The sequence below is a fragment of the Dipodomys merriami genome, unplaced genomic scaffold, assembly GCF_024711535.1.
Source record: "Dipodomys merriami isolate MVZ:Mamm:240054 unplaced genomic scaffold, mDipMer1.0.p SCAF_10, whole genome shotgun sequence".
In the NCBI taxonomy this organism is placed as follows: domain Eukaryota; kingdom Metazoa; phylum Chordata; class Mammalia; order Rodentia; family Heteromyidae; genus Dipodomys; species Dipodomys merriami.
Genome location: NW_027202271.1, coordinates 3548803 through 3561126, shown reverse-complemented (window position 1 = coordinate 3561126; position 12324 = coordinate 3548803). Strand labels below are relative to the sequence as shown.

General features: G+C 42.7%; 1 protein-coding gene across 2 annotated transcripts in view; it reads left to right on the top strand.

The window, feature by feature from the left end:
* Window positions 1–12324, top strand: part of Pkp2 (plakophilin 2) — a 60015-nt gene that overhangs the window by 27616 nt on the left and 20075 nt on the right. For both annotated transcript variants that reach the window (XM_070038700.1, XM_070038709.1), the window contains exons 4-6: window positions 408–543; window positions 3470–3677; window positions 9274–9451. In XM_070038700.1, coding sequence (XP_069894801.1) covers window positions 408–543; window positions 3470–3677; window positions 9274–9451 — 522 coding nt within the window. The remainder of the gene's footprint in view (window positions 1–407; window positions 544–3469; window positions 3678–9273; window positions 9452–12324) is intronic.

The following is a 12324-nucleotide window of genomic DNA, read 5'->3' as shown; positions in this document are numbered from 1 at the left end:
ATGCATACAGTGTACCCCTGAACTTTTCCTTGGTGCTAATGCTGAGGTTTGAACTCAACATTATGTTCTTGCTTGGCTTTCATGCTCAAGGCTGGCACTCTCTCACTTGAGCCATACCTCTGCATCCACCTTTTGGTGGTTAATTAGATTAGTGTCTCCTGGATTTTCCAGCCTGGCTTGGAAAAGAGATCCTTGGAGTTCACCCTCCTGAGTACCTAGAATTATAGGCCTGAGCCACCAGTGCCCAGCTAAGTCCCCATAATATCTGATCGCTTTTTTCTTTGGCTGATGAAAAACCAAGGTGCAAATGTTCTACATGATTCTCAGTATTGCTGAGTCACTTCTGTAGGTTGGTAGGCCAGAGGGCCAGATTCGGAAGCCCACTGATCCTGTGACTGCCTATCTAGGAATGCTGACTTGGAGATGACACTGGAGCGGGCAGTGAGCATGCTCGATGCCGACCACACAACCCTGGCCAGGATTTCTGCAGCTGCAACCTTCATACAGCATGAATGCTTCCAGAAATCCGAAGCTCGGAAAAGAGTGCGTATCTCCTTTAGTCTATTCACCACCCACCATGTTACATCGAAATGGCACCCCAAAACCAGTCACTTACTTACATTTTTCAAAATCTTCATTGCAATAATTTTCATTTTAAAGGAGATAGGCTGGGTACTGGAGGATGTAACGCCTGTCATCTCTGCTGAGTGGGAGGCTGGGAGCCAGAGGATCACTGTTCGATACCAGCTTGGGTAGAAAAGGCCATGAGACTCCTAAATCCAAAATAACTAGCAAAAAGTAGGACTGTTGTCATGGGCCTTGTAGTCTAAGGGCACTAGTACACAAGCACAAAGCCCCAAGTTCAAATCCCAATACTAAAAAATAATAATATAATGCATTTCAAAATAAAAAGGAAATAAAGTCATTATACAAAGTATTTCCTGAAGTTCAGAAACTAAGAAAATAAGTCACTACACAAGCCTTGGCCTATCTTCTCATCCTCCCCCGAGGCAATTGGTGAGAGTCTGTGTACTTCCCAATTTTTCCTGAGTTAGGGTTCGCCTTTAGTTTTCTCTATTTGGGGGAATGGGGTGCTGTTATGGGGCTTGAATGGAGCACTTGGGTGCTATCCCTGAACCTTCTTTTCTCAAGGCTAGCACTCTACCATTTGAGCCACAGCTCCACATCTGACTTTTTGGTGGTTATTTAGAGATGAGTCTCATAGACTTCCCAGCCCAGGCTGACTTGGAACCATGATACACAGATTTCAGCTTCCTTACTAGTTAGCCACTGGGGCTTGGCTTCTGTTTTTAAAATTGCATTTAAATATAACCATGTTTTATAATTTCTTTCATTAAACTCATTACTATGCTGCAGTCATTATTTGATGACTAGCTTTGTACATCTTTGATACTTCTACTAATGTTCCTATAGGACAGACCCCTAGAAATGGCACCCATAAGTCATTGTATATTTGTATATTTGTTTTAAAAAGTGATATATTTGGGGCAAGGAGGAAATCACAGTTCAAAAAAGTGTTCAGAGCCAGGAGACACTGGCCCTCTGTTATAATCTGAGCTATTCATATCTGAGAATTGTTGTTCAGAGTTAAGCCAAGTAGACAAAGGCAAGAGACTCTTATGTCCCACTGACCAGCAAAAAACTGGAAGTAGAACTGAGTCTTCAGTGGTAGAGCAAAAAAGCCAAGCAAATATGAGAGGCTCTGAGTTCAAGCCCCATTACCAGCCCAGAAAGAAAATATGACCTAAAAATGAAAGATGACTTAATAATTAAAATTATATTCACACTATAAATGGATTTGCTTGCTAAAAAAAAAAAGAAAGAAATTAGCCAGGTGCTGGTTGCTCTTACCTGTAATCCTAGGAAAAGAAGAGAAAGGAAGGAAAGAAGCAAGAGGAACGAATGAAGGGAGGAAGAAGGGAAAGAAGTGGGTTTTTTTGGAGGGGTATGGGGCTAGTTCTGGGGTTTGAATTCTGGGCCTGGGTATTGTCCCCAAACCTCTTTTTCTCAAGGCTAGGTCTCTACTACTTGAACAACAGTGCCACTTTTGGCTTTTTCTGTGATTATTTGGAGATAAGAGTCTCATGGACTTTCCTGCCCAGGCTGGCTTTGAATGGCAATCTTCAGATCTCAGGCTCCTGAGCGGCTAGGGTTACAGGTGTGAGCTTCTAGTACCCAGCTAAAGGTGATAGTTTGATAGTAACACTAGGAAGTACCATGTGTTGAGAAACTAGTTTCCATGTGGCTGCTAACCTTACACAATTCCCATGAATGATGTGGGAATTGTGTGAGGAAGAAAATGTGTAACTGTTCATTCAAACTCTGTCTTAACACGTGGGTCTTCGGCAGCCATCAGCTTTCCTCCCCTTTGTTATCATGTATGGTTCCTCATTTTTATCATGATAGATAATGTAGTTACTATTTGTGTCTGTGAGCCTGTCTCTACTACAAATAGTTTCTGATGAAAGTTACCATAAGTACTTAGGTTCAAAATATTGGCCCACGTGGCCACTTCCCTTCCTAAAGGTTTAGAGCAATTTACTGAGAGATTCAATCTCAGGGGAGGGAGAGGAGAGGAGAGGAGAGGAGAGGAGTGACACTTCATGAAGAAGGTGGCATTTGAGCTGCGTGGTGCAGGGTAAGGAGGGCTTTGCCTGAAGAGAGATGGGAGAAACAAGCAGACCAGGAAGGCTGTGACCACAAGGCTCCTGTGCCACACACAGCCTTTGCTTTCGTGTACCACCTGAAGTCCTCTTCACTCACTTATTAAAAAGTGTGCAGAGGAAAGCTGTCACCAAAAGAGAAAGTTATAAACCAGCTGCCTATGGCTCATGCCAGTAATCCTAGCTATTCCAGAAGCTGAGATCTCAGGCTAAATCTCGGTTAGAAACTATCCCAGCCTAGAAAATTCCTGGGACTCTTCTCTCTAATTCACCACCAAAAAGCTAGAAATGGAGCTGTGGCTCAGGAAGGCTAAGGGACAGCTTCCCAGTCCTTGAGTTCAAGTCCCAGTATAGGCATTAAAAAAATCACATAAATACTTAATAAAATAAAACTTGGCAGGGAAGGCATCAGCAGAAAGAGAAAGTTATAAAGACAGGTGCCTGTAGCTCATACCTGTAATCCCAGCTACTCAGGAGGCTGAGATCTGGAAATCATGGTTCAAAGCCAGCCTGGGCATAAAAGTCTGTGTGACTCTTTATCTCCAATTAACCACCAAAAAGCCAGAGTGAAGCACGCAGCTCAAGTGGTAGAGTGAAAAACCAAGTAAAAGTGCAAGACTCTGAGTTCAAGCCCCCGTACACACACACACACACACACACACACACACACACACACACACACACACACACACACACACACACACACACACACACACACACACACACACACACACACACACACACACACACACGTAAATCTTGGAAATGTGCATCTACTTGTGCAGGTCTACCAGCTCCGTGCCATACCCAAGCTGCTGCAGCTGCTGAAGGTTCAGAATGAAGATGTTCAGCGAGCCGTGTGTGGGGCCTTGAGGAACTTGGTGTTTGAGGACAATGACAACAAGGTGGAGGTGGCTGAGCTCAACGGGGTTCCCCGGCTGCTGCAGGTGCTGAAGCAAACGGGAGACTTGGAGACCAAGAAGCAAATAACAGGTAGTGTGCACTGACATAGAACCCCAGCAGATGGGTGAGGTCATGTGTTTTCCTTAGGTTTCCTGGAACAGATGATTGATAGGCTCATTGTTATCCAAGAGATAACTTCAAGGAATGTTATTCCATGCTGGCCTACAGCCCTGAATCTACCAGGTCTGAACTTCTTTTTTTTTCCTGAAGGGAAAAATATTCTGAAGTTTTTGCCTAACTTTTTTGGTGATGGAGGTGGTTTTGGGTGTGTATGTGTGTGTGTGTGTCCACACCTCCACTTGTAGCTTTTTGGTGGCTAATTGGAGATAACAGTTTCACAGGCTTGCCTGCTCTGGCTGGCTTTGAACCATGATTCTCAGATCTCAGCTTCCCATGCAGCTAGGATTATAAGTATGAGCCACTGGTGCCCAGCTGCTCGATGTTTTAAATTAGAAATTCTCTCTTCTTTGACTAAATGTCTTTAAAATAACTTCTTGACAAGATTTTCCACCTGAAAAGTCTATGAAATTCACTTCAGAGCCAGCTTTGTAGTTTAAGAATGTGTAGGGTTCAGAGGCTCTGGTGGCTAGGACATCCAAATGCAAAACAACAAGCACCAAACCCAGATAGGCTTGGTGACTCAGGCCTACAATCTTAGCTACACTGGAGGATGAGATCTGTAAGTTCATGGTTCGAAGTTAGCCCATGCAGAAATGTCCAAGAGACTCTTATCTCCAATTAACCAGCAAAGGGCCAGAAATGAAGATGTGGCTCAAGTAGTAAAGCACCAGCTTGTAGCAGACAAGGCTAAGTAAGAGCTCACAAAAAGTGAACCTATTTGTTTGTATATATGAGTAAGTTCCACATCATTGTATTCACTAGGCAAGAATGTAAACTCTGACCTTTCAGTGCCAGGTTAAGGGGCAAACTCTCCTCAGCCCAATGAAAACTTTGAAGATCACAGACCCCTTCCACCCACTCACATCCCCAAATGGTTTTCCCTATCGAGGGAGTATGGTTGGTTCTATTATTTTAATTGACATGAGATCGGTGCACCTTCAACTTGTTAAATAGTGAGCATGTTCTGGCATGCCTTGGGGTACAAGAGACATATCCGGGTAAGAATGGAGCAGGGGAAGGGCACTGAGGACTCACGCCTGTAATCCTAGCTGCTCAGGAAGCTGAGATCCTAGGATCAGGGATTGAAGCGATTGAAGCCACACTGGGCAAGGAAGACTGTGAAACTCTTATCTCTAATTAACCAACAAAAAGCCAGAAGTGGAGCTGTGGTTCAAGTGGCAGAAAAACAGCCTTGAATAAAAAACCCCAACGTAGCACATAAGCCCTTAATTTAAGCCCCAGGACCAGGGCCCGTGCGCGTGCGTGCACACACGTGCGCGCACACACACACATACACACACGAGTGGAACCAGGGGGCTTTGTGCCTTATGGCCCAAGGTAAGTTAGGAGTGGTAGTCTGTGAGTTTTTATAATGCATATTTACTTCTTATCTGTTTTCATCTAATTGGGTTGTTACTTTAATACCATACATACCTTGCCATAAAATATTCATTGTGCATACATACACACATATATACTTTTTTTTTTCCAGTCCTGGGGCCTGAACTCAGGGTCTGGGCACTGTCCTGGAGCTTCTTTTGCTCAAAGCTAGCACTCTACTACTTGAACCACAGCGCCACTTCTAGCTTTTTCTCTTTATGTGGACTAAAGAATCGAACCCAGGGCTTCATGAATGCTAGGCAAGCACTCTACTACTAAGCCATAATTTGTGTGTGTGTGTTTTGTCTTTTTTTTTATTGAATAGGTGATGAACAAAGGGTTACACTTAGATAATGAAGGCAACAAGTACATTAGTTTTTCCCTCAGACTTTCTTTAATCTCAGTACCACCAAAACAGAAAAAGCTGGAATTGGTTGTTGCTCAAATGATAAGAGTGCTAACCTTGAGCAAAAGAAGCTCAGGAACAGTGCCCAGGCCCAGACTTCAAGCCCTAGGACTGGCAAGAAAAAAAAAAAAACAATGTGTAGCGGTGGCTCAAGTGTTAGAGCTCTAGCATTGTGCAGAAGAAGCTTAGGGACAGTGCCCAGGCCCTGAGTTCAAGTCCCAGAACCAATACCAAAATAATAATTAATTAAAAGAATAAAAATCACCACCCAACATTGGTGGCTCAAGTTTATAATCCTGAGGATTATATTAGCTACTGTAGTAGCTAGGATTCTCAGGAGGCTAAGATCTGATGATCAAGGTTCAGAGCCACCCTGTGGACAAAAATCCAAGAGAATCTGATTTCCAATTAACCAAAAAAAAGCTGGAAGTAAAGTGTGGTTCAAGTGGTATAGTGCCAGTCTTGAGCAATAAAACCAACAGAGAGTGCAAGGTCCTGAGTTCAAGCCCAAGCTTGAAGTAGAGGCACACACACAAAAGAAAATTTACAGATTCCTGTGATCCATTCTAAGATGGATTTGGGATGCAGCCCAAGAGTATAATTGTAAAATGTACTTTTCCTTTGAATGCCTGTTTGGCCCTTTTCATAAAAGAGGAAATGCCCTGTCTTTATGTTTCACATTTTTAAGCTTTGCCAGGCAGAGACTATTAATTTGTTTGCTTATTTAAGAACTTAGGAAGCTTTCTCTCCCAGCCCCCTCTCTTCTCTCTGCCTTTCTTTTGTAGCTTAGTAACCCAAACTCAACTTCAGACCTGCCTTTGATTGGATTCAATTGCCTTCTGAGGTTTAATGCTCTCTCTCCCTTCCAAACCCTCTTAGGAGGGATGAGATCATTGTATTGCAAAACCCATGGCTCAGGGACCCTGCTCAGGACTCACCCCAGACAAAGGAGAAGATTTGCTTCTGATCAGGGAAAGACTTTTCAAGCCAGAAATCCACTCCTAGCTGGACAGCTGACCCACTGTCCCCATGGTTAATGGAAACTTTGTGTGGGTTGCAGTGAAAATTGGGTTAAATGTTTCCAAGTATAGCCAAAGCACACTCTTGAACCTCCAACCATGATCTGGGCATTGGTGACTCATGCCGGTCATCCTAGGAGGCCAAGATTGGAGGATGGAGGTACGAAGCCCAATGGGCAGGAAAGTCTGAGACTCATATCTCCAATGAACTAGAAAAGAAAAAATCCCAACATGGAGCTGTGGCTCAAGTGGTAGACTACCAGATTTGAGCAAAAAAGCTCAGGGGCAGCATCCAAACCCTGAGTTCAAGCCCCAGGACTGGCAACCAATAAAAATAAAAAAGAAGACAATTCAAACATTAGCCTAAAGTATATTAGGCCTAAAGTTCTTAATAAAATAAGGTTATGTAACTAGTAAACTTTTAACTGTATTAACTGTTATGGCCATCATGAAAATTAAGAGATCTGGTCCCGATGTCTCACACCTGTCCTTCTAAGCTACTCAAGAGGCTGAAATCTGCTAGAGGTTCATAGCCAGCTCAATCAGGAAGAGTCCATGCGAATCTTATCTCCAATTAACCAGAAAGCCAAAAGTAGAGGTGTGACTCAAGTGGTAAAGGAACACTGAGCAAAAAGCTAAGCAAGAGCTCAAAGTCCTAGTCGGGAGCCGGTGGCTCACGCCTGTAATCCTAGCTACTCAGGAGGCTGAGATCTGAGGATCATGGTTCAAAGCCAGCCTGGGCAGGAACGTCTGTGAGACTCTTATCTCCAATAAACCACCAGAAAATTGGAAATGGCACTGTGGCTCAAGTGGTAGAGTGCTAGCCTTGAGGTGAAGAGCTGAGGGACAGCGCCCAGGCCCAGAGTTCAAGTCCCCCAACTGACAGGGGGAAAAAAATGCTCAAAGTCCCAGGTATCAGCATAAAAAGAAAAGAAAAAAGGAAAAGGAAAGTAATTACCTCTGGTGAGAAGATTCTGTTTCTGTCCCGTCCCCCATTCTAATGAAGCCAAAGGCCACCAAAGCCCAGGACACAGGCTATCACGAGCACCAGAGGAAGAAGAAGATGATGACACAGGCAGAAGGCTCATTTTTTTTTTTTCTTTTTGTCAGTCATGGGGCCTGAACTCTGAGCCTGGGCGCTATCCCTGAGATCTTCAGCTTAAGGCTAGAGCTTTACCAGTTGAGTCACAGCACCTTGCAGCTTTTTCTGCTTATGTGGTGCTGAGGAATCAAACCCAGGGCCTCATGCATGCAAGGCAAACTCTACCTTCCTAGCCCTGTTTTTTGGTTTTTTGGGTGCTGGTACTGGAGCTTGAGCTCAGGGCTTTGTGCTCTAACTTGGCTTTGTCACTCAAGACTAGTGCTGTATCAGTTGAGCCACAGCTCTACTTCCTGCTTTTTGCTGATTAATTGGAGATGAGAGTCTCTCAGAAATGGCCTCTATACTGTAGTCAACCACATCATGTATGTAAACACAAGCCAAGCTGCTGCCAGTTACTCACACCTGTAATCCTAGCTACTCAGGAGGCTGAAATCTGAGGATCTCAGTTCAAAGCCAGCCCAGTAGGAAAGGCCCTGAGACTCTTATCTCCAGTTAACCACCAGAAAACCAGAAGTAGCACTGTGGCTCAGGTGGTAAACGGCTAGCAGAGACAGTGCCCAGGCCTGGAATTCAAGCCCCACAACAGACAAAAATAAACAAGTATATCTTTATGTGTGTTTATATAGGAAGTTGTATTTGCGGTTTAAGAACTATATATGAGAAAACATGCATCCTTTTCTTCAGGGGCTTGCATTTTCCTTCAAGGACACAGTTTCTTCCTAAATGGATACATGAAATTCCATTGTGTGTGAGTGTTGTATATACTATATATGTTAAATATCATATATATACACATATGATACATATCTAACATATATATGATAGATATCATATAATAATATATGACCCATATGTATGTTGTTATATAATGATGTAACATATATATATATATACATACATATATATATGTGTGTGTGTGTGTGTATATATATATATATATATATATATATATATATATATATATATATATATGTTGCTATTTTTTGTTCAGGTACTGGGGCTTGAACTCAAGGCCTAGGCACTGTCCCTGAGCTTTTTGCTCTAGACTAGCACTCTACCATGTGAGCCACATCTCCCCTTCCAGCTTTTTGGATGTTAATTGGAGATAGGAGTCTCAGCAAAACTCCTTCCTGGGCTGACTTCCAACTGCAATCCTCAGATCTCAGCCTCTTGAGTAACTAGTTAGGATTACTGGTGTGAGCTACTGGTGCCCAGCTACTATGGGGGTTTTGTTGTTTGTTTTGGTTTGGTTTCCATTCATTTATTGTGGGGCATTTGGCTTGGCTATTGTAATCTGGGCTACAGTGAACAGTGGGCAGGTGCCTTTGTTTGTCCTGACAAACCCTGCACAGCTTCCTGTCATGAGGGGTGTGTGTTTAATTGTTTTTAGGGAGCAGCTTCCATTGTCATGTATTCAGCAAGCAACATGCTCTTTCTACTCACCCCAACGCCCTTCACCCCCACAGCCTTCTGGCTCCAGCAGATGCCTTCAGTCCTGGAGCAGATGCCTTCAGTCCTGGAGCAGATGCCTTCAGTGGACTTCTCCATAGCTCCATGGGGCCCCACCCTGCACCACTCATGCTAGCTCCACTTTTCTAGGTTTGCTGTGGAATTTGTCCTCCAATGACAAACTCAAGAATCTCATGATAACAGAAGCCTTGCTCACTCTGACCGAGAATATCATCATTCCCTTCTCCGGGTGGCCTGAAGGAGATTACCCCAAATCAAATGGCCTGCTGGATTTTGATATATTCTACAATGTCACTGGATGCTTAAGGTAAAGCCATCCCATCTCCCCTAACCCCTGGCAGTCCATGAGAAGTCTGCCTTTCAGTCTTCCTCTAACTACATGGTTCATTATAAGATAATGTTTTTCAAGAATTTGAGTTGGCCTTTCTTTGACAAAAGTCATTTTATCTGTCTTACAGTATTTCTTCTTCTTTTTTTTATTTTTTATTTTTGTTAATCCTTGGGCTTGCATTTAAGGCCTACACACTGCCCCTGAGCCCCTCTGTGCTCAAGGCTAGCACTCTTACCATTTGAGCCACAGAGCCACTTCTAGCTTTTTCTGTCAATGTGGTACTGAGGAATCGAACTCAGGGGTTCATGCATGCTAGGCAAGCACTAAGCCACATTCCCAGCCCCAGTATTTATTCTTTTTTTTTTTTGGTTCCGGTTGTGGGGCCTGAACTCTGGGCCTGGGTGCTGTCCCTCAGCTCTTCAGATCAAAGCTAGCGCTCTACCACTTGAGCCATAACGCCACGTCTGGCTTTTATCTTTTTGCTTATGTGGTGCTGAGGAATTGAACCCAGGGCCTCAGGCATGCAAGGCAAGTGCTCTACCACTGAGCCACCTTCCCAGCCCCCCAGTATTTCTTCTTAAACATAACTTTTCTTGCCACAACTGTCTTTAAATTTTTCTGAAATATATATTACAAACACATTGTGCTATTATTAAAACCATATGATATTTACTAAGATATTTCAAAACTGACCTTCAAACTCCATTTTGCTCTTTTACTCCATGTAATAAATTCTTGTTTGAGGGTTGGGAAGGTGGCTCAGTAGTAGAGCGCTTGCCTTGCATGCATGAGGCCCTGGGTTCAATTCTTCAGCACCACATAAGAAAAAAGAAAAAAAAAGCTGGAAGTGGCACTGTGGCTCAAGTGGTAGAGCGCTAGCCTTGAGCTGAAGAGCTGAGGGACAGTGCCCAGGCCCAGAGTTCAGGCCCCACGACTGGACCAAAAATAAATAAATAAATAAATAAAATAAAAAGTCTTGTTTGAGGAGCTGAAAGGTGGCTCTGTGGTAGAGTGTTTGCCTCAGATGCATGAGACCCTGGGTTCGATTCCTCAGCACCTCATAAACAGAAAGGGCCAGAAGTGGCATTGTGGCTCAAGTGGTAGAGCACTAGCCTTGAGCTGAAGAGCCTCAGGACCGACAAAAAATACATAAAATAAAGTAAAAAAATAAATTCTTGTTTCAGTAACAATAAAAAGTTTTTTTTAATGCCAGTGAATTTCCTACTATTCACCAAATGCAAATACAGTACACATCAATTACTACTCTGTATAAATCATTCTGTGTGTGTGTGTGTATTTGTGTGTGTGTGTATGTTTGTGTGTGTATGTTTGTGGGAGTGCACACTTTGTAGTACTGGGGCTTGAACTGAGGGCACTCAGTTTTCCACTCAAGGCTGGTGTTCTACTATTTGTGCTATACCTCCACTTCCAGCTTTTTGCTGGATAATTGGTTTTAAGATTTTCATGGCCCCTCTGTATGGTATTTCCACAATAAAAACATTAATAAATAGAAAATAAATACAAAAAAGATTTTCATGGACTCAATCTGCGCAGGATCCTCAGATATCCATCTCCTGAGTAGCTTGGATGACAGGTATGAGCCACTGGAACCTAGCTAATGATATTTCCTTTTTTTTAATCTGTGATTTTATTGATGTTAGTTTCTTCTTTCCTTCTTTTGGTCAAGTTCGCTAGAAGTTATCTATTTGATTTTATTTTTTAAAGAATCAGTATTTGTTTCATTGATTCTTTGTATATTTTGTATATTTATTAACATCTGTCCAAATCTGCTAATTCTTGGTTTGACTTGTTAATATTTTTCTAGAAGTTTGGGGTGCATAATTAGATGTTTTTGGGAGAACTCTATTTTGTTTTGGGTTTTTTGTTTATTTGTTTTTGTTTTGCTGTTTTTGGTGGGGTTTTTTTGTTTGTTTGTTTTTGCCCTGGGGCTTGAACTAAGGGCCTAGACACTGTCCCTGTGCTTCTTCTGCTTAAGACAAGTACTCTACCACTTGAGCCACAGCTCTACTTCCAGTCTTTTCTGAGTAGTTTATTGGAAATGAGTCTCAGGTACTTTCTTGCCCAGGCTGGCTTCAAACCATGATCTTCAGCTTCCTGAGTAGCTAGGATGACAGGTGTGAGCCATCAGCGCCCAGCTGATGTTTTATTTTTGATGTACACACTCAGAACTGCCTTTGCTGTGTCCTAAAGTTTCTGGTCCATTGTGTTTTCATGTTCATTAGACTTCTAGAAATTTGTTTATTTCTCCCTTATGTCTTCAATGATGGCTGCTTAAAGTTAGATGTCTAAAGTATGGCTATTCCTTCCTGCTTTGGGGAGACATTTGCTTAGAGTATTCTTTTCCATCTTTATACCCCAAGCCTATATTTGACTTTGTCAGTAAGATATGTTTTCTATAGGCAACAGCTGATTGGGTTTTGCTCTTTAATCAAAATTTTCCTTCTATGTATTTTGATTGGAAAGTTGAGACCATTCAATATTAACATTAAAAGGTATATTGTATTGCCTGTCATTTTGTTATTTTTATTATTCTTCTTTCCTGTTTCTTCTTTATTAATCTACCCAGCCAGCAGGGTTTATTCTTTTTTTATTTTTATTTTTTGGGGTCTGGTCGTGGGGCCTGAACTCTGGGCCTGGGCACTGTCCCTCAGCTTTTCAGCTCAAAGCTAGCACTCTACCACTTGAGCCACAGCGCCACTTCCGGCTTTTTTCTTTTTGCTTATGTGGTGCTGAGGAATCAAACCCAGGGCCTCAGGCATGCAAGGCAAGCGCTCTACCACTGAGCCACCTCCCCAGCCCTAGTAGGGTTTATTCTTTCAGGAATTTTA